The 22661-nt window shown below is 40.5% G+C and overlaps 1 protein-coding gene and 1 long non-coding RNA gene across 5 annotated transcripts in view; one reads left to right on the forward strand and one right to left on the reverse strand.

Moving 5' to 3' along the window:
- LOC135099669 (uncharacterized) overlaps positions 1–22661 on the forward strand; it is a 341412-nt gene that overhangs the window by 38517 nt on the left and 280234 nt on the right. The gene's annotated exons all lie outside the window — the stretch shown is intronic.
- LOC135099637 (troponin C, isotype gamma-like) lies at positions 694–17266 on the reverse strand. Of its 2 annotated transcripts, none has more exons than XM_064002031.1 (6): positions 17072–17266; positions 12043–12067; positions 6457–6600; positions 5431–5550; positions 2772–2903; positions 694–1426 (listed from the first exon to the last, which is right to left on the reverse strand). In XM_064002031.1, exons 1-6 carry the CDS (start codon positions 17240–17242, stop codon positions 1398–1400), a joined length of 621 nt encoding a protein of 206 aa, XP_063858101.1. In that variant the 5' UTR covers positions 17243–17266; the 3' UTR covers positions 694–1397. The 2 variants fall into 2 exon arrangements, with proteins under 2 accessions (XP_063858101.1, XP_063858098.1); XM_064002028.1 differs by having other exon boundaries at positions 16934–17266.

Genomic DNA, 22661 nt, shown 5'->3' on the forward strand with positions numbered 1-22661 from the left:
AGGACCTGACTTGCCGGCTAACTCTTGCGAGGCCAAGACGCGTGGTTAAGGTTGCCTCGGTAAAAACAAAGACGTGTAGGTGTTGTGTGGGTTTCATGTGTAAAGTTATTCGCTTTTAGACTTTGAAATTGTTATTACTCTTTTTTACATGAGAAGGAAGCAGAGAACAAAAAATAAATAAATAAATAAATAAGTAAATAATAATAAATATGTGCGCAGAAAAGAACCTGCCACATTATAATATTGTCGCTGCCAAAAAGAAGAAAAGGAAGGAAGGTTTTCGAAATAAAGACGAATTGAGTTTTCGAGAAAATATTATTTTTGTACGAAAATTTGTCGTATATGTTATAAAGTGTGTATTATTAATCCCGTAATTTAGTTCTATTTATTTATTTATTTATATATTCTTAATACTAACATACTGAACTGTCAGTGTCGCGCGCGGAAGAGAAACGACGTCATCAGGAAGTGAAGTGAGCCTTATTTATTTATTTTTTTGTGTATTTTTAAGCTGGCGTGAAGTTAGATTATGGATCTAAGAGATAGTTGGAGGTTGTGGCTCAGTGAGTGAATACCCTTGCATTACATTAAAGAAACAAGGGACAAATTAACGCCTCAGCTAAGCACCTCATCATCACAACCCGCCGCTACGCATCTTAACTTTACCATGCAGGGTGAAGTAACACACACACCTTGTTCCTGAAGAAGATTTATAAAGTAGATGTGATCTTGTTTTTTTTGCAGCATTGGAGAGGCAGCGCGAAGGGTCTTGAGTGAAACGTTCCTCATTGCAGAAGAAACCAAATACGTGACAATTGTTTATGTGAATAAAAAGATTAATTACACGTGCAGCAACGTTGTACATCATATACATACAGTGACAGTTAATGGCAGGATATCGAGTTACAGGAAAAAAAATACATTACCGACATGAATTACAAATTACGTATACTCAAAACCTTACAGGTAAAGACTTGAAAAATGGAATGGAGAAAGACCGGAAGAGTAAAGCCAGAGAGAGAAATACATGATGGAAAATAATAACAAGGAAGCGAAAAAATAAATAAATATGTGCAAGCGTGACAATGATGATAGAAAACTTAAAACCAAGGAAACATTGAATATTATGCAGTGCAGAAAATATAAAATAAAAAAAAATGGAAGCAAGAGCATCGAGGGAAAAAGATGAAAAAAAATATTAAAGGGAATGAATACATTGCCTTTGGAAGCATAGAGGGAAAAAAAAAAACAAGACCAAATTATATGAAAGAAATTCAGAGAAATGAAATGAAAAGAAAAAATAGAGAGAGAGAGAGAGAGAGAGAGAGAGAGAGAGAGAGAGAGAGAGAGAGAGAGAGAGAGAGAGAGAGAGAGAGAGAGTGGCTCAGATCTCCTTTTCACTCTCCCGTCATCATCTCCATGAATTCTGTGGAAAAAAAAAGAAATATGTCAGTAAAAGCCATGGACATCATAATGGTAATAATAATAATAATAATAATAATAATGATAATGATAACCATAGTAGTAGTAATAACAGTAAAGCTTCGTGAACCATAAACTAGAAAATCTAATAAAATAAAAGATCTGAATGAGAAATTAAAAGGCTGAAGGAAACGAAAGTCGCGGAAATACACGCAAAACGATGCTTAGCGAAACAGAGTAAAGGAAGGATGCAGAGAGAAGAGAAAAAAAAATATAATATATATATATATATATATATATATATATATATATATATATATATATATATATATATATATATATATATATATATATATATATATATATATATATATATATATATATATATATATATATATATATATATATAAAAGAGGCAGTAGGGAAACGAGAAAGGGAAACTGAGAATGCTAAAATTAACCTACACCCATTCACTGCTAGACAATCTTTCCCATAATGAACAACAAACTTTACGACACTTATTTTTGTATCAGAATGTATCAGAATTATAATTACGTAACACAGAAAGAGAAAGGAACTAATCTACTACCTTCTCTTTCTTTCCGTGTACTTGCAAGCAGATTTTTAGTTCCATAATTATCCACAAAGCGTTTTAAGACTTATTTTCATGCCAGGGTCTTTTGAATAAATACCCAACAAAGAAAAGACAAAATGAACTTTCTATTCTCGCTTCCTTTTCATGTAAATGCAAACATATCATTACAGTCCCCTCTGACCTACAATTTTTTTTAGGCATATTAATTACGTATTCTCTTATCCTTTCCGAGTACGTGCAAATAAATTCTTAACCATTTAACTGCTAATGACACTTTAATACTTAACTGAGTAACTGGAAGAAATAGATCTACAGACGCTTAAAAGTTCTTACTTATTTGCTGGTAGTGGCATCTTTCTAAATTATTTCCCTATACTTGCATCAGACTATTTTACTAATGCTTAAAGAGAAACAAGAGCAGCCAAAGGGTTAAAGTGCTCTGAATGTTAAAAACGAACGAATCACAATAGTAAAAGGGCTGGGGGATGAATGCAGTCTAAAGAAAGGCCCGATTTCGCAATTATTTGGTAATGTTCTTAACCAAAAACCCTTAACAGCTGGAATTACCAAGACTTAGATCATATTTCACAGACATTATTTTCGTGGTTTCTGAAATCTCCAACCTGGTGATGATCATAACTAAACGAATATTGTAAGCACTAATTTTTGTTGTTGGTTGTGGTGGTGGTGGAGATAGTTATTCGTAACGATCACAACAACAGGAGGCGATTGTGAAACTGGCCCTTCTACTCACCATCGAAGTCGACTGTCCCAGAGCCGTCCTCGTCGATTTCGTCAATGATGCCATCCAGGTCCTCCTCCGAGAGCTTGTTGTCCAGCTCTCTCAGGATCTCCTTCAGCGTCTGCGTGGTGATGTAGCCGTCGCCTGTAGGAGTGTGAGGGGCCAGGCGTGAGGAGAAGGGCAGACTCATTAACTGTTTGAGTGACTAATGTTTAACTAATTGACTGATTGACTGAGTGAGTGGTTGATTGATTGGTTGACTGACTGATTGACTGATTAGGTGGCTGATTGTTTGATTGACTGATTGACTGACTGATTGGTTGATTGACTGACTGACTGAGTGGTTGATTGGTTGATTGACTGACTGACCGGTTGACTGACTTACTGATTGAGTGGTTGGTCGGTTGATTTATTGCCTGACTGACTGATTAATTTAATGATTTCGTTGGAAGATGAGAGAAAATTATCAATTACAGCGGTAGATGAGTGTAATCGACTCAGTAATCAGGTTTTTAGTGCTGAGTCGATAATTCAAAGACTAGATGACTTGTGCATAAAGATAAGTACGAATGGTGTAAACAGGGACTGCCACATGTAGACCTATTGGCTTCTTTCATCACCCTTTACGTGTTTATGATCTTACGTGTAGCTTCATCAGAAAGACCGGGAAGACGTGAGCAAGGTGCAAAAGGCAAGGTAGCAAAGGAACAGTAGAATCATGTGAAGGAAGAAGAGTCGTGAGGAAGAAAGATGAGGTTATGGAGTTGAGGAGATTCATTAGCAAGGTTGAGGAGTCATGAGGAAGGTGTGGGAGGAAAGCAAAAAAAAAAAAGAAAGAAAGAAAAGGATCAAGAAAATGAGGAAGAGTCACGCGGAAGATAAAAATGGAGGAGGATCAAAGTCAGACAAAAAAAAAAAAATCAAGGGAATCGCCAGATAATGTAAATGTACGTACAAAAATGTTAAGAATGAGTTAACGACGCATGTTTCTTAGTGAGAGTGTCTGTGAACGCAAATCAGTGTAAAACGTCAATATAGTACGCTTTTTTAATGAAAGTTGATAATTTATGGTTAAGTGTTGCATTTTGTTAAACTGCACGGTTTTTTTTTTTTCTTGTAACATCAACACTATTTTTTTATTTACATTGTCATAGATTCTTTATTTACCTCTTTCGCGGCGGTAATTGATCAGTCTCTCTCTCTCTCTCTCTCTCTCTCTCTCTCTCTCTCTCTCTCTCTCTCTCTCTCTCTCTCTCTCTCTCTCTCTCTCTCTCTCTCTCTCTCTCTCTCTCTCTGCCAGGCCCCTTGACACGTTAAAAAATTACTGTCGACATCATTTATTCTTTCTAAAGCTAATCAATGAATATTCTTACCACATACTTGATGCAGAATTTTTAAAGATGTTTAGCGAATTGTGAGAACAAAACAACAAAACAACAACACTTCACTGATGGTGTAATGCTGCGGGAAACATATCGGAGTCTGATGGGGAAGTGCAACTTTTAAAAGCTCCTTTGTGAAGACGCGACTAACACCTAAATTTTTACGTGGTGCAGGTCACGTCTCACTGAAGCGCTCCTGATGGTGGCAATGAGGCTTGGCGGGCCCTGGCTTGGATTCTCAAACATTCCAGCGTCTACTTCCACTATCTGTAAGTCTCTAATGGACGTTTTCGGGGGTTTTCAAGGGTATTTATCTCCTGGTCTCCTCCTTTATCCTTCCATTCATTTTTTTTCTTCCGTTCATGATCTTACAAAACTACTGCTTGTTTTCTCTTGTCTTTCTGTATGATACTTCCTGCCTTTTTTCCTCCTCCTCCTCCTCCTTATGCCTTCTTGTTTTCCTCTTCCATGATGGTTCAAAATTTTCCTTCTCTCGTCTTTTTTCATCTTCCTAATCCTTCCATTCTTCCTTCCTCCCCCTTATCGTGTCTCCACATTCCTTCCGGTCTTCCTTCCTCCTTTTGTCTTCTTGATATCCTTTTCTTCTTTCTCCCCTTCCTTGCCATCTCATCCCCTTCATATTCCTTCCAGCTTCCTCCCTCTTGTTCCTCTTTCCATGCGTTTCCAAACTCAGCATCTTTGGTTCTCATAACATTGTCCAGCCTACCCTAATCTAACCTAACACTTTTTATGCTCTCTATTCTCTCCTGTTCTCTTCTTTGCTCTTGTCATCCTCCTCTGTCGTACTCTTCCCCTTTCAACTTTCTTCGTTCCTTCTCATCCTGCTCTGCATCTCCAAACTGTCCTCCTTTCGTTCCTTTCCCTTTAACTTCTATCTTATTTCTTTTTTCTTATCTCTCTCTCCCTTTTCTTCATTACTTTCTCTACAGACTTTTTTTTCAACCTTCCCCTATCCTTTCTCCAACTCCTCCCCTCATCTTTGCTTACCTTTTTCCCTATTCCTTCCCTTACAGATGCTCTCTCTCTCTTACCTTTTCTCCCCTCGAACCTTCTACAAATAATAAATATTCTTCTTTCAACCTCCCCTTTTCCTTTCTTCAACCCCTTCTCCCTTCCCCTTCTCTCTCCTCATCTACTTCCCTTACAGATGCTCCCTCTCTTACCCTTTCTTTCCTCGAACCTCCCTCAGGCTCTTGTCCCTTTCAGCCTCGTCCCTCTCTCGCCTCCATTTGCAGCCCCCGCCCTGAGGCACACACTAAGACACTTACCGCCCTTGTCGTACAGTCTGAAGGCCTCCTTGAGCTCCTCGTGCATGGCTTCGTCGTCGTCCTCCTCTAGGAAGGGCATTACAATGGCACAGAACTTCTCAAAATCCACCTTCCCTTCTTCTGTTGAATGAAAGAGAGGTGGAAAATTTATAATGGATTTGTTTTTGTGTGTTATTGCTAGATTATTTTGTGTGTGTATGTGTGTGTGTGTGTGTGTTAATGGTGGTGATAATGTAAGGGTGAAATAAGCTGTTGTTAAAAAATCATCCCTGTTGTGACTGTACTGGTGATGGTGATGATGGTGGTGCTGATTATTAAAGAACTATACAAGCTCAACTGAAAGGATACATACAGGAAGCAGTGTTAGTAATGCTTGATGTTTCTCCCCATGGTCATAAGTCTACAGATGGGCTGGAATGTCTCAGGCTGCCTACGTATGGGAGTATGTAGATCCTGTCAGCCTTGATCAGAACGATAGGTCACGTCTCCTCCTCCTCCTCTTCTCTGTCCCCATTGATGTGTAAGATAGCGAAGGGACATAACGTTTTAAATTTGCAGACGTGTATATGGATTCTTAATGTTACGTGTCTTGCATTGATAGTGGTGAATAGAAAGGGAGCTTAAAGAAAGATTAGATGCATTTATGGATAGGAATGATAGGTGGGTACAAATGTGCATGTATTGTATAGGAACGTAATGGAACTACCTTGTGTAGGTTTCCTGGATTCTTATGGTAACGGTGCGGAAAGCAGTCCTCACTCACTGCCTAGGGCCATCTCAAGCACTGTCTATATCTCGTTTACTTTGAAAAGCCTGTATATAGTAGAAGTTACACGCCGTTTTAAGGATATTTTTATGGCTCTAGTAGCAGATTGACAAAATTTACACACTATTTACTGGAGAAACACTCTTGATAACTCGGCTAATCACCTCTGTGGCCTTTGAAAACAGTCATGGTGAGAGGAAATCGTTGCAGAATACACAGACCTTAGGGTGACGACGGTACAGAAAGCAACCCTCACTTACTGTTGGGGTCATTCTCCGCAATCCTGTTCTTGAGCTCATCCTCGTCAAAGGCCTGGCCCAGTGTGTTCAGGATGTTGACAAACTTACTGCACTCCACGAAGCCCGTCTTGCCCTGGTCGAACATCTGAAACACCTTCTTCATGGCTGCCGGCAGGAGGAGCAGGAGAGGAGACGTGTATTAGAGAAGATTAGGACGTTGCTGAAGAAAGTGGAGTAGGAAGGATGTGTGTTAGGGAAGGTTAAAGGTGAGGAAAGCTTTGGGAGAATTAAAGGAAGAAGATTGAGGGAATGGGAGAAAAGGAATGTTAGGATGGAAGAGAAAGGGAAAGGAAGTAGGAGAAGGAGCGAGGAAGAATTTTAGGAAAGAGAGAGAGAGAGAGAGAGAGAGAGAGAGAGAGAGAGAGAGAGAGAGATACGCAGACACAGACAGACAGACAGGTAATCATATTCATTAAAAAAAATAAATAAATAAATAAAAAAAAAACACATTTACATATCACACCGGTAACAAATTATCAAGAGCGGAAGCAGCAAAGGGGAAAAAAAAAACGCACTTTTTTCGACAGTTAAATGAGATAGACTAATTAGTAATTTTTCGCACCTCTGCAAATTGACCGCTGAGGTTTTATTGGGTAAATAAATAGATGGAGGTTTAAAGCTTGAAATTAATGAAGGATGCAGTAATAGAGAGAGAGAGAGAGAGAGAGAGAGAGAGAGAGAGAGAGAGAGAGAGAGAGAGAGAGAGAGAGAGAGAAAGAGAGATTCACACTAATAGGAATTTAGACAAATAGGTGAAGGTAATCACACGAATAGACAGACAGACACAGGAAGGAAGAAAAAGAAAATAAAAAACGAAAGAAAAATATTAACAAACAAACAGACAGAGATAAAGAGAAACCATGGAGAGAAAGACACGCACAGATAGACAGCCAGAGAGACAGAGACAGAGACAGGCAGCCAGCCAAGTGGCAAGAGACAGACAGACACACATGAACACGAAAAAAAAAAAAAACTCCAAAGATAGACGGACAGGTGGGAAGGGAGGAATACAAATATAGACAGACAATAGACTAACAGGAATAGATAGATGAGCTAACAGACAAACAGACAGACGGACAGACAAACAGACAGGAATTAAAGGAAACTTGAATAGAAAGATACACAGAAAAATTAACTGAAATAAATGTAAATAGCAAGAATAAAACAAACATATAGGAGTAGAAAAAAGAAAACAGACAGGCAGACAGACATTCATACCCACGATAGTAAAAAATAAAGTGTCTGTTCTTATCATTATTTGTTACTTTTATCCATTACAACTAAGTCAGTAGAGGAAACATTTCGTCCATTATGGCACACCTCTTGCATGTCTCTCTCTCTCTCTCTCTCTCTCTCTCTCTCTCTCTCTCTCTCTCTCTCTCTCTCTCTCTCTCTCTCTCTCTCTCTCTCTCTCAGGTGTTGTATTTCGGGCTAAAAAATTAATGTTATGGTCAGAATGTATTTTTAGAGTGACGTTGGAATGTTGAGGAGCTGGCACACGCCCTCTCTCTCTCTCTCTCTCTCTCTCTCTCTCTCTCTCTCTCTCTCTCTCTCTCTCTCTCTCTCTCTCTCTCTCTCTCTCTCTCTCTCTCTCTCTCTCTCTCTCTCTCTCCCCTTCTTTCTCTTTTTTCTGTTCATGTTTGTTGGTCCGTCCATCTCTCAATCCGACCCCATGACCTCTCTCTCTCTCTCTCTCTCTCTCTCTCTCTCTCTCTCTCTCTCTCTCTCTCTCTCTCTCTCTCTCTCTCTCAATGGCTATTTGTCTATCTCTAGCCAAGCGTCAACTTTGTGTCTTCAATTTTGTTCTCTGGTCTGTGCTTTGAAGATTAAAGACTTCAGGGAATCAGATTAGGTGGCGGGAGGTGCAAGGAGCTTATTAATTACACCTCATATGGCTCGTTGCTGTGTGTCTTCCTCAGGTGGTCACACAGAGAGGTAAAAGGTGAGAGAGAGAGAGAGAGAGAGAGAGAGAGAGAGAGAGAGAGAGAGAGAGAGAGAGAGAGAGAGAGAGAGAGAGAGAGAGAGAGAGAGAGATCTGTGTGTGTGTGTGTGTACAGAGGTTGAAAGGAAGGAAGGAAGAAAAGAAAGATAGAAAAAAGATAAAGGAATGAAAGGGAGGAAGGAAGGAAAGAAATAAAGTACCCAAGGCAACAAAGACCACATGAAGATGAATCTGTTGATCAAAAGAGAGAGAAAGGAAGAAAAGTAATGGAGACAACTAAGAGATGAAACTGTGTTGGTCAGTGGTTTATGGTGTGTTGTATTGAAATTGTTGATAGGGAACGGAAGGGAAGTAAACGTGAAACGATAAAAGTAACCGAGGTGAAAATGAGTTAATGAGAAAATAGGTTTAGTAACAATGACAAAAGAAATCAAAACTAATAATTTACGAAATAAAAGTAAAAATAATAATAATAATACTAGTAATAGCAGTAATGATAACCGTAGCAGTAAATGTTGCACTAGTAGCATAAATAATAATAATAATAATAGTAATAATAATAATAATAATAATAAACCAAAAAACTACAACGCATACCAAGCAAAACAAAGCAAACCAATAGAAGTCTAAAAGACGAAGACACAAGTAGATCACGCAGTGCTGACGAGGAGCAGAACCAAACAAAAACAAAATAAAGAGCGGAATGCAAACTGAAGATAAGGCAGGCAGATGAAGCTGGTGTTGCACTGTATATACTCACGTCTCCCTCCCTCTCTCGATCACCTTCATGCGCAGATGTGGGTTTGAGCCATGCCCTTTGCAATTGGGTGGTGGCGAACAGGTAGTCTCTGATTGGTTTGTTTGCATCTTGGTGGTGGGGCTGTTGTAAGGCTGACTGTCTCTGTGTGCACTGTTTCGTAGGCCGGGTAGTGAAGACTGAAATGCGTGGTTGAGGAGACAGAGCATTGGTAACTTTTTTGAGCTTGTTTCTCGCTGGTTGGGTGAGGTGTTGTGTGTCTTGGTGACTGGGATGGGATTCCTAAAGGTAGTAAATTTTTCTTCTTGTTTTGTGTTGCTGTGCTGTTCGTGTGTGTTTTTTTTTTTTTCGTCGTATTTTTCGTGTTGCTGTTCTGGTTGTTCTTTGTCTTCTTGAAAATTCTTGGTTACGGTGTTATAAATTACAAATAAAAAATTCTTATCCTTGTTTTTTTGTTATTCTTACTGTTGCTTTTGTTCATCATCATCGTCTTCATTTTCTATCATTATCCTTGTCATCCGCGCCTCATGCCACACACACACACACACACACACACACACACACACACACACACACACACACACACACACACACACACACACACACACACACACACACACACACACACACAATGTATGGGGCTGGTCGGGGCGAAGTAGTGGCGGCCTTGGTGTATCTTCCAAAAATAATACGTACGGTGCTCGTTGGAGTGAATTCCGTCTTGTGTTTTGTTCCGTTTGCGTAAGCTGTTATTTGGGTATTGCTTTTTTGTGAGGGATGTGACGTCTGCTTCTCCGCTGCCAGAGCTTAGAGGGGCGGAGAGAGTAGGATAAGGGTCTGTTCTTTTCTTGTTCTTCGTTTTCTTCTTAAGTCGCTCTGTATCGTCCTCGCATGAGTTGAGTAGTATAGGAGTCTTCCTGTTCATGTTTTTCGTTTGTTTGTTTTTATCTTTTTTGTCTCTCTCAATGATACAGTAGGACGAGGGTCTTCTTCTTGTTCTTCGTTTTCATCTTCTTCAGCTTCTTATCATCTTATGGCTAGAGAAGATTGAGGGTCTCCTTCTTCTTTTTCTTCGTTTTCTTCTTCGTAAGCTTTTCATTCTCGCATAGGCAGAGTAGAACGAGGGTCTTTCTCATCTTGTTCATCATCTTCCTTCGCCGCTTCTGTTGTTTCCGCTTTTTTTCAGTCTTCGTATCTTGTTAGTCATTTTGTTTTACTGATACTTTGATAGTAAACAAGTTTTGAGACATTTCAGAATGTGGACTCTCTCTCTTTTACGGCTTTCGTAATCATTTCGTTCAATCATGGAGGATTTCTTTGCTGAGTCACCTAAGCAGCGTGCAGCTCAGACCCGAGCGTGGTGGCGGCTGATCAAAGGTGAAGACTGCGCCGTGACCTCATTGTTGCGGTGCCGGAAACAGTCAATCAGTCAGTCAGTCCGGAGGTGAAGGATGGCGGAGGTGGCTTTTTGAACCCCTCCTGTAGTGGCTAACTATCGGGCAGGCAGACACACACACGCGGGCTGGAACAGGCAGTGTGGATCCCTGAGGTACTATACGTACTGCACACCTTAGGACTGCAGCAGCGGCAAGGAAGCGTCTGGTTGGCGTGACTCATTAACTGTAATTGGCACTTGCGGACTCAAATTTATGACGCTCATGATCTGATGGGCAGACTAAGAAAACTTTACTAGCGAAAAGCAATTTTGACAGTAATTGACTAGTCATATTGTGATAGATATATATATATATATATATATATATATATATATATATATATATATATATATATATATATATATATATATATATATATATATATATATATATATATATATATATATATATTAAGAATGAAACATGAGGACTTAAAATAGTCGTAAATTAATTCTTTTTTTAAATTGTTGGCAGACTTTTGACATGCTCGAGGAAACTTTTTTTTTGTTTTATGTATCCTCTCAAAGAGTAACTGTCTAAAATTATATTAAAACTAAGAAGCTCGACTTATATATTGAAGATGGGACACGCAGACTCCTAAATTGTACTTCACAGAAAAAAATAAATAAATAAATAGATTTTATAATATCAGGTGCATTATGTCACAGCGAGATAAAGTCGGCATGCCGGAAGGAAGACTCGCCACCAGAGGGCAGCGGCCGCGTGGTGCCACCGGGAATGCCGCACCGCCAGACGCTCACTGCCGCATTGCTTTTCATTCCTCCGCTACACTTGAACTAACACATCGACAGCTAAGTACTCGCCACCAACAAGAGAAAAAAAACATCAGATCTAATCACATCCCAATGAGGCAAATATTCTTAAACGTTTCGGCAATTTACTTTTGAATAATTCAACAGGCAACGGTGGATTTTACTGGATTTCTCAAGTGTGTTCATATGATTTTAAATAAGAGTTCTTAACCACCAGTGAAAAAGAAAAAAAAAGCACTCATGAGAACCCAACTGATCTCTTTGGCCCCTGAAAGCATTACTTATGAGAGAGAACAAAACGTTTAAGAATGCACACACTAATATCATGCATGAGGGAACGGAAACATGAGGAACTAAGAGACTGTGATCTAAGCTGACACACCATTGCTGCACGTATCACCCCTTGACTCCACCACTCATACCATCAGGAGTAAGACTGCATAACTTCATAAACTAACGGAACTGACGCCTTTAATACGCGTCACTGGGATTACATGACCCATGGAGGTAAAGTAACTACGTGTATGTTTGTGTTATCCCTCCCAGTGCAGTGGGGCGTATTAAAGGCAGTTCCTCTTAGTCTGACGGGGATCTATGTGACAAGAAGCAGCGAGAACCATGGAGTTGTACTATACTCACTGGCAATCTGTTCTTCATCCATGGCCTGGAAAAGAGAAGAAAGAGAATTGTTATATAAAGGAATACATAAGAAGAGTAGATACTAGGAGACATGTTGGGATAATTAGGGTATTTGCTGAAGCTGTATACTATTACTACTACTACTACTACTACTACTACTACTACTACTACTACTACTACTACTACGCGTGAGAACAGTTATTAGCCGAGAGAGAGAGAGAGAGAGAGAGAGAGAGAGAGAGAGAGAGAGAGAGATCGAGAGAGAGAGAGAGAGAGAGACGAGAGAGAGAGAGAGAGAGAACGACCAACCTACCGACCGACCGACCAACCGACAGACAGACGAAGACATACCGAGGGACCCTAAAAAAAAAAAAAAAAAAAAAAAATCAACGTTAGTGTTGGTGAAGGTCTTAGAATTTCATGCGTGGCGGGAGATCTGTCCACATCAAGAGCCTGACGGTCACCGCGGCGTTATGAAGTGAGAAAAAAGCATTGGCGTGTGTGATGGTGTGGGGAGACGCTGGTGTCGGCCGCCTGTAATGTTCGCCTCGCCAGCCAACCAGCCAGCCAAGCCAAGCCAAGCCAAGTCAAGCCAGGCCAGCTACGGCAAGCCAAACCAAGCCAAGCCAAGCCAAGCCAAGCCAAGTCAAGTCAAGTCAAGCCAGGCAGCCAGAAAAAGGGCAGCGGAAATAAGGACCCGCTACGTTGTTAGGAGGGAATTGCGAACTTTGAAAGGAAAAGTTTAATGAGATGGTTTGGCAGCCATGAAGCGTGCGTGTAAAAAAAAAAAAAAAAAAAAAAAAAAAAAAATTGGTTTGTCACATTTTGGTAGCTTTTGTTGTTTTGTTGTCTCAGAGGGTAATGTAAATTTTCTTTTATTTCTTCATTTACATACTATAAAAGTGTATGACCAAGGATGCATGAATTATTAATAAAAATTTAATTCACTGCGCCGCTAAATAGTAAGATAACAATTGGACAGAGGAAAGGAGTTTATCAATCTAATTTCGGAGTTGTCTGGATGCTCCTCTTTTGAAGCCATTGAGATTATAAAAGGAGGAGAAACAGAAACCGGTAGAGAGTTGCTGAGATCCTGGTTAAATATTAAAGTATGAGGGAAGCTACAAGAAGCCAAGCAAGCCTACACGTGGACAAGTGTCAGCACCTTTACAAAACATGCATACCAATATAATTTACAATACCAATCCATATTTTTGGTAACCTTCCTTTAAAACTATTGATTCGGCACTAACAATGAGACTGTGTATTTCAGTAGAGAAGCAACCATGCGTTAAATTTTATAGGAAAACTTTAACGGGATGGTTCAACAGGGTAAGGCGTGTGAGGAAAAGTGGTTTGCTTGTATTTTACCTTTCTTTTGTTGTTCCGCCGTCTTCTGCCACGAGGAAAGTTTGAATGTAAAGTAATAAAAGCCTCAGTCAGTACTCAGGATTAACCGGTAGAAATATATTTGTTTATTTTGACGCTGTTTGTTGAATGTCGTATACTCAGATTTAGTGTTTGTAGTAAATAGATCTTCATGTGGAATCTTTGGATTATTTTCACGTGGTATTAAATTATATAGAAAAAAAAAGTAAACCCTTGATGAAAGTACATTAAAGAACGACACTTTTGACATTTAGTTTTGTATCATGGTGGGGTATGAATCAAATAGTAACTGCAGTAACCCTTCTTCTTATAAATAGTTCTTTAGTATTAGTTCTTTAACACAATATTCAAGTTTTTCCCTCTTTTATGTTGTGAAAAGGCAGATCAGTCCGTACTCATATACTCAATACAGAAGGCGAGGCATGAATCATTTGCTGTCTGTAATGGCTCTTCCTCTTATATACAATTTAATGGAGAATATTTAGTTTTTTCTTCTATTCTGTGAAAAGTAGACAACTTGGTACCCATATATAATTCGTACCTCTTCTCTCGGTGCAGAAATCAAGGCATGAAGCATAAGGTGGCTAATTGCCCTTCTTATACGATTTAGTGGAAAATATTTACCTTTTTTTCTCTTTTCTATGCTGTGAAAAGTAAACAGATTCGTACCCATATGCAATTCGTACTCCTCTTCTCTCAGTGCAGAAGGCAAGGCATGAAGCATAAGGTGACTAATTGCCCTTCTTCTTATACAATTTAATGGAGAATATTACCTTTTTTTTTTTCTTTTCCTATGCTGTGAAAAGTAAACAAACTCGTACCATACACAATTCGTACTCCTCTTCTCTCAATGCAGAAGGTAGGGCATGAATCATACGTTGACTAGAATTTAATGGAGAATATTTAGTTTACCTTTTATGTGTTGAAAATCAGACCAGTTCGTACTCAGGCACTATCAATACACAAGCCAGGGCATGAGTCATAAGGTGGCTGTAATGGGCCAAGACTTCTCCCGCCACACCCCTGTCAGCGACCCAGAACTGCTGGTGTGGCGGACGAGTGAGTGATGGTGCGGGCGGTCCAACGAGTGATTCATTAAGAGAGAGAGAGAGAGAGAGAAGAGAGAGAGAGAGAGAGAGAGAGAGAGAGAGAGAGAGAGAGAGAGAGAGAGAGAGAGAGATTGACCAAGACTACACCTCATTTTCTTTTTCCGTCTATTCATTCACAGGTTCATTTTGCATCAAGCGGAGGTAAGTGGACAGGTAGCAGGAGATTCAGTTTCTCTCTCTCTCTCTCTCTCTCTCTCTCTCTCTCTCTCTCTCTCTCTCTCTCTCTCTCCTCTCTCTCTCTCTCTCTCTGCTCTCTCTCTCTCTCTCTCTCTCTCTCTCTCTCTCTCTCTCCCCTTCTGCTGTAATTCTCTCGCAATCATTATCGGATTTGGACTAAGGCATGGAAGGGACAGGAAGGACAGAGGGAAGTTGGAAGGAAGAGCTGAGATGAAGGAAGGAGGAGGAGGAGGAGAAGGAGGAGGAGGAGGAGAAGAAGAAGAAGCACAAGGGAACACATAGAAAGCACAAACACCGCCGTTATTAGCCTTTAGGAGAGTTTTAGAATAAGCTATACTAACTAAAGTAAAATCATTGAGACTGAAAAGGCAAAAACTGTATTGTGGGAAAGTATTGCATGAAAGAGATGACTTTTCATAAGGGGACATACGCTTGGTAACTGTTGACTGAGCGTTGGTGTTCTAAATGAATTGCTACTTGGAATTCGTAACAACCTAAGCTGCACCGGACTCTCTCTCTACTGTGAATATTCGAACGGAAACCCGTAATTGCATCTCACATTCCCGGGTTATTTTGCAGGAACCCTTCCGTCCTCTCACTGGATTCAGCAAACGTGGTGCAGGTAACAATTATTGAGCTGCCTCTGTTATCACTTCTACAGCAGAGGGGAGGCGAGAGAACGGCAAGGGATGGAGGGGAAGGTGAATGAGAGGGAACGAGGGGAGGATGACGAAAGGGGACGAGGAAGGAAGTTGAAGGGAAATGGTTTTGTGAAGTTGGGAAAGAGAAACGAATAGGTAAGAAAATGAGGAGATTATAGGTAAAAGGAACAAGAGGGTGAAGATACAAGATGAATAACTGAAAATTAAAAACGTTATGAAGAAACGAAAAAGGAAGTGAATAGACGATTTTGAGTAGATGGAAAAGTGTTAAAAAAAAAAGGAGAAATGAACAAGTTAACTATATCTTAGAAAAGGGACGTAGACAAAAAATATGATTAACAGAAAACCATGATTCAGTGAATGAAAAGCAAAAAATGAAATGATCAAGTTAACCATATCGTATAAAGAGGGCGAAGAAAAATAGGTGAATTACATAAAACCATGTCTTAGAAAAGCAACAAAAGAAAAAAACAGTAAATGGCATGGAATTGTTTTAAGAAGATGGAAAAAAAGAAAGCAAATAAAAAGAGAATCAAGTAAGTATCAGAACACAAGAGCAAAAATACAAGATGAAAAAACGAAAACAAGAACGCAGAAAAAAAAAAAAACCGATCATTCTTGGCGTCACGCTCAAGCAAAGGGAGGGAAAAGAAGAACAAGGAAACAAACACATGTGACATCGCCCCTGATCCCCGGCCTGTGAGCCGCCGAGGAGCAAACAAGGGGAAGGAACACCCGCCTTCTGCTGCCCTCACTTGACGCTGCTGGAGGAGGAGGAGGAGGAGGAGTAGTGATGAAGTGGAGAGAGAGAAAAAGTGACATGGGAGAGAAGGACTAAAGAAAAATACGTATAGAGAAGAAGAGGAGGAAGAGATGAAAGGATAGAAAAATAAAAAGAAAAGATGAAGGAGAAAAAGAGGAAGAGGAGGAGATGAAAACTGGTGAGTGATGTTGATGAAGCTTGCAGTTATCTGGGTCACTACTGTAAGCTTAAGTAGTTATTGCTATGGCTGTCATCTTCCTCTTAGTCACCATTGCATCACAAAGCATCAGCGTTATATTGTCCTGTGCATACGCATGGTTACCATCACCAGCACCTTATGACAAGACGTTCTAATGAGCTAAATAATCAGTCAAGAGAGAGAGAGAGAGGAGAGAGAGAGAGAGAGAGAGAGAGAGAGAGAGAGAGGGAAGCAAGAGGTATGTACGAGTAAAAGCAGGTAGAAACAGACAGACAAACAAGTGACAGACAGATAGACATACATACAGACAGACGGACAGACAGATGAACAGGCTGACATACAAACACAAGTAGACACACGGAATCACACCATCAACCAATTAACCAATCAATCAATCACCCCACAAAGATGACAGACGTAACAGACACACACACACACACACACACACACACACACACACACACACACACAGACGTAGATACACGTAGACACACAATCAGCCAACCAGCCACTCAATCGACCACCGCACAACAGTAAAACATAGAACCACTAGTACCTACACACCACACTAATGCAAGTCAGCAACACCTACGGCGGACGTTAAGAAGCAGATGTGCAGAAGAACCGTCAGGCGAAAACAAGACGCAGGCGAGACGAGAACTGGGTGCTTGAACGAGGACTGGGTGTGGCTGCTTAGTGTTGGCTGTGGGGAAGACGTGGATGCTTTTACACTGTAGGTGGTGGAGGCAATGGTGGTGGAAGTGGGTGGTGGAGGGCGGAGGGCGGGCGGCCGGGAGCAGCCTTCTGGAGCCTCCCCTGCAGTAGGTGAGAACTGAACGGCTCCTCTCAGCCGCCTCGGTGCTAAATATGTCACCTGGGCAGGTAACCCACAGTAAAACATACCGGTAAAGAGGCGCGTTATGCTAGAAGGCGAGGCAGCAGCGACGGAAGGGAGAGAGAGAGAGAGAGAGAGAGGAGAGAGAGCGAGAGAGAGAGGAGAGAGAGAGAGAGAGGAGAGAGAGAAAGAGAGAGAGAAAATAACGCACGGTAGCAATGAACTAGGTGAAGGAGAGGGAAAGGAAACGGTGAAAGAGTGAGAGGGATGGGAGAGAATGTGCAGTGGGAGGGAGTGAGGCAGGAGATAAATCAGTGGCAGGGAGGAAGGGAGCAAGGTGACAGGGAGGGAGACACAGGGTGGCAAGAAGGGAAAGTTTGATGAGAAGTAGATGAGTGAGAGGTAAGGCGACAAAAAGGGAGGAAGAAGAGGGAAGGAAGGAGGGAGGGAAAGAGAAAGAAGAGGGTATGCTGTACAGAATGAGATGATAAATTGCACGTATATACCTTGGCATGTAATATGAGAGAGAGAGAGAGAGAGAGAGAGAGAGAGAGAGAGAGAGAGAGAGAGAGAGAGAGAGGAGAGAGAGAGAGAGAGAGAGAGAGAGAGAGAGAGAGGGATGGGCAGGGAAAAGTGAACGAAATTAAAGTTAAGAATGTTCATTAAGGTTGAGATGGGCCGAGCAACTTGAGAGTAGGTACGAAAACTGCCTCAGAATCTCTTTAGCAAGTGACTCGTTGCGCAGGAACCATATTTTTTTTATACAAGCGGCGGGGGAAGGGCGATCGTGTGTGTGTGTGTGTGTGTGGTGTGTGTGTGTGTGTGTGTGTGTGTGTGTTTTGACAGAAAGACAGGCAGACACAGACAGGCAATTAGATATGCATACAGATACAAAGACAGGCAAGCTGATAGAAAAAGGTTGATGCTTTGAAAAAATAAATAAATAAATAAAATAATCGCATGTAACAATAGTAGTATATACATAGAGTTACATAGAAAAACAGGCCATAGCAGATCTTGCGGTCCTCACGAGGTGACCTGACCTAGGACTACTAAGGTGATAGTAGAAGAAAAGGACAGGAAAGCAGAACACACACACACACACACACACACACACACACACACACACACACACACACACACACACACACACACACACACACACACACACACACACACACACACACACACACACACACACTTTCAGACACACAGACACACAAATTCACATAATTTCTCATCAGTAAGGTTTAAAATATTATCTTAGGAATGAAATGAAGAACAAGAGGAGCAAGGATACAAACGTGGCATCAACTTTCCAACTCCGGGACTGAATTGGCCTCCTGGTTTGAAAATTATCCTCTGTTATGCTGTCAAATGAGGCTGTCTGTTTTTACGATCTTCTGTCTTTTTTTTTTTGCCAGTCTCTCTAGGGTAAGAAAACAAGTAAATGAATGAATGAATAAAAAATAGTTCTAAATTAATAAATAAACTAACAGTCTACGAAGAACAGTCACCGTTGAGAGTTTCTAAATAAGTACTACAATTTACTACCCAGCAAGGCGCTTCGGAGAATTGTTCAATTATATAAACCAGAGTTATTTTATTCTTATAATCTCAACGGCCTCCCCTCCCCTGTAGTTAGGCGTGGTTCAGTGGACAGCGCTCATCCGCGGGGCCAGCTTAGCAATGTAATTAATTCCCCGTACGAAAAATAGCTTGAGTTCATACACGGTCACGTTACAAAACAGTTAATTGCGCCGCTAATGAATGGACAGCTGGGAACGAAAAGTGTGATATTCTCTGGCCTTTGCAGCAACACTTTTTTCTTCGCTTGCATGTTTTTTTTTTTTCTAATTCAGCCGCTAATGAATGGACAGCTGGGGACGAAAAGTGTGACGTTCTCTGGCCTTTGCAGCAACTTTGTTTTTTTTTATTTAGCTTGCATGTGATTTTTTTTTTCCTTATTCATTCAGGGGATATATTATAAGATTTAAAGATGTCCTGGTTGCACGTGGATTTTTTTTTCTTATGGTTCTTATTCATAGGCGATGTTGCATGATTTGAAGATGAATATAGATGCCCTGATTTTCTTCAGTTTGAGATAGATAAAAAAAAAAAAAAAAGTGTTTTCCCTCATACCTGCTTTTATTTGCAACATTAACCACTCACACGTGTCTCCGTCCCGCCAACACCTGAATTAATCTTCACTTTTAAATTTAATAAAAGAAATAATATTTTCTTCATAACTGTCTTTACTTATAACACTTACCTCTTACAGACGCATCTCGATCCTGCGAACATCCAATTTCATATTCAGTTTTGAGATGGATAAAAATGCTTTCTTCAGCAGCGTCTTTGCTCTTAATCCTCACGCAGCACACACACACACGTTACAATCACATAAACACCAAGCTTACATTGGTGCCTTTGCTGGCCATCAGGTGAGCGGACGGCAAGCACGACTGTCATCCTGAGCGACGCTTGACGTGGGACTCCAAACACTCGCCCTCCACTGCCCTCTCACTTTTGAAAGACATGCATACATACGGACAGTGTACCTTTCCATTCTGTCTATCTTGCATGTTCAGGGGCCGCCAACTGTAGGCCTGACGATTTCTTGCAGTTTCCCTTACTTTATGTTCTTATAATGGTTATTACTAGATAACTAAATAAACTTATATTATCAATCAGCGAAAAGAATAAGTACATGTATTCGTACTTTATGAAGCAAGATATGTCTAAGGTAACAAGACGCTGTCATACATTCATGAGGAGGAGAAAGTAAAGAGGGGAGATGAGATTGACGTGATGATAAAGAAGAAAACGTAGGAGAAGGAAAGCGTTTGCAAATTCACCAACTGAAAGTGGTCACATGATCAGAGAGAGAGAGAGAGAGAGAGAGAGAGAGATTAGTAGAACGAAAGATCACGTGAGGAAAGGACACGTTCATGTTGCATTAGTGTGTGTGTGTGGGTGTGTGTGTGTGTGTGTATGTGTGCCACCGCATTCCACGCATTCCCAACAGAAGGCTTCGGGGAGAGATCTGCATATCAGTCTGTCACTCAGTCTCTGCCCGCTCATTCATTTTTTTCATTCTGGTCTTATGATTGGCGAATTTCATATTTCATTAGTAGTAGTAGTAGTAGTAGTAGTAGTAGTAGTAGTAGTAATGGTAAGTCAGTCAGTCTGTTTACAGATTTCATAAGACAGAAATCCTGCATTGCTTACATCACCTAGAAAAATATCATCAGTGGTAATAATAACAAAAAGCAGTAGTAGCAATGGTAGTTATAGTACAGTAGTGGTAGTAGTAGTAGTAGTAGTAGTAGTAGTAGTAGTAGTAGTAGTAGAAGTAGTAGTAGTAGAAGTAGCAGTAGTAGTAGCAGCAGCAGCACTAGGAGGAGTAAACCTTTAAAGTATTCGAATCAAGGTCAAATTAAAAGCATAATAAACAAGCAGGGTGACAGTGACAGGCAGGGCGGGATGAGAGAAAACGAGATCCCCAGCGTGATTGCATGAGTCAAGGTGTTGCCTCGTGCTCAGCCCCGCCACCACCACCACCACCAGCACCGCCACCCACCGCCACTCCCCTCCTGACACTGACACGCTCGTTAATCCTCCCTGTGATGACCTGCTGCTATGCATGACCTGGTATAACATGGGTACGACTTCCTCCCTCGGTCTCTTGTATCTTCTTGTCTTCGTCATTCCGTCCTTAATTTCTAGTATTTTGATGCTATAGATGCTTACTTCGCTATGGTAGTAGACTTTGCTTTCGTGTATGCGTGCAAGAACTCGGTATACAAAAGTTAAGGAAATAAAAAGTCCCCAGCCTCTTGTCCTCTACTGTCCTCGTCCTTCTATGCTCAGTTCCTTGAATTTACTAGGTGCTTACTTCCTTATAATTGTAGAATGTTTTCCTACCCTCTCTTTTTTTCTATCATCTTTTAAGCATGCAGAAGGTCGGTAAAGGGCACAGAATATAAGCAAAAAAAAAAAAGTTATTTTGCCGCTTCAGTAAAAGGTTAGCTTTAGAAAAAGATTGAAAAATGTAGGCCAGTTTTTTTTTGTAGGATAGTTGAAAAGGCTTTCCTGAGCTTCTCGCGTTTGTTACCTAGAGGGAGTTGAGTTAAAAGAACAACATTGTAAGAAATAGTGTATAAAGATATAAAGAAGCGGTGTATAAAGACTAAGGTTTGTTATATGGCTCTTGTCCGCTCCTGATACTATTTGCATCCATGTAAATAAAAAGGTCGTTTATACATTTTATCCACCTCTCATATAATTTCATATTAATAAAAAAAAAAAAAAGAACATGGTCACTTTACGTCTTCCTTGTCCACGTCTTTCATATCACCTTTCCTATTTATTAGAAAAAAAGGTTGCTAGAAGCTTATCAAGTTTCCTACTAATAAAAAAAAAATCACGGTTACTCTGAGTCTTCTTGCTTGCGTCTTTCATATCACCTTCCCCTGTTTGACAGAAAAATGCTGCTACGTGCTTTCGTCCACGTCTCCCGCATCTAGTATTCTTTATATATATGAAAAAAAAAAAAGTTCGTGGTCTTGTCCATTCTTGTCATATTTAAACACAGAGAGAGAGAGAGAGAGAGAGAGAGAGAGAGAGGAAGAGAGAGGAGAGAGAGAGAGAGAGAGAGAGAGAGAATAAAAAAAAGGTTATTTTCGTGCTGCTGTCCAGGCGTCACGTGTTTCGTTTCCTATCAGTAAGGGAAGTGAATGTTACTGAGTGCGTATTTTTAGGTCTCTGGTACACGATTTCTTTAAAAAATAAAGCCTAACATATTCCACGTGCTTTCTTCCTGTTTGTTGGCTCGTGATGTCAGGTGCTGTTGTGTCTCCATAGTTTTCATTTCAGTTCGTCAGTCTTTTGTTGGTCTGTTTGTTACCTTTGTTTTGTTTTCTTTTCCTTTAAACAGTGAAGGGTAAACCGATAATGATGATGATTTTGATAGTAATGATGATCTCAATGGTATGGTGGTGATGGTGGTGTTTATGATATCAAGGAAGAGGAAGAGGACGAGGAAGAAAAAGAACAGGAAGATGCCTATAAGGTTGAAGCAGAAAAAGAGAAGGAAGAGGAGGAGGAAAAGGAGGAGGAGGAGGAGGAGGAGGAGGAGGAGGATACATAAGACACCTAAAGACCAATCGGTGTGAAAAGAGAATATCTGTTTATTTACTTACTACTACTACTAGTGAATTACGTATGGAAGAACAGGATATATACAAAACAAGGCTCTCTCTCCACCCACCCCTCCTTCGCACATGATGTTGGCAGGAAAACAGTCTGAAAAGATCACCTGTACCATGCAAGGAATGTGTACATTTTTATGAGGTAGAGACGGAGAAGGAGAAGAACGAGGAAGGGAAGAAGAGAAGGAGAGAGCTTACGAGGTCGAATAGGAGGAGGAGGAGGAGGAGGAGGAGGACGAGGAGCATGCATATATCAGTCGACATCTCACGTC

This window comes from Scylla paramamosain, chromosome 4 (assembly GCF_035594125.1).
Source record: "Scylla paramamosain isolate STU-SP2022 chromosome 4, ASM3559412v1, whole genome shotgun sequence".
Taxonomy (NCBI): Eukaryota; Metazoa; Arthropoda; class Malacostraca; order Decapoda; family Portunidae; genus Scylla; species Scylla paramamosain.

Excerpts from the sequence above, each read along its gene's own strand:
- LOC135099637 (XM_064002028.1), bottom strand. The coding sequence starts at position 17,242 with ATGTTTTACTGTGGGTTACCTGCCCAGGTGACATATTTAGCACCGAGG. Across the intron at positions 12,068-16,933 it reads TCTGCTTCTTAACGTCCGCC|GCCATGGATGAAGAACAGAT; the intron begins GTAGGTGTTGCT and ends TCTCTTTTCCAG. Across the intron at positions 2,904-5,430 it reads CAGACTGTACGACAAGGGCG|GCGACGGCTACATCACCACG; the intron begins GTAAGTGTCTTA and ends ACACTCCTACAG.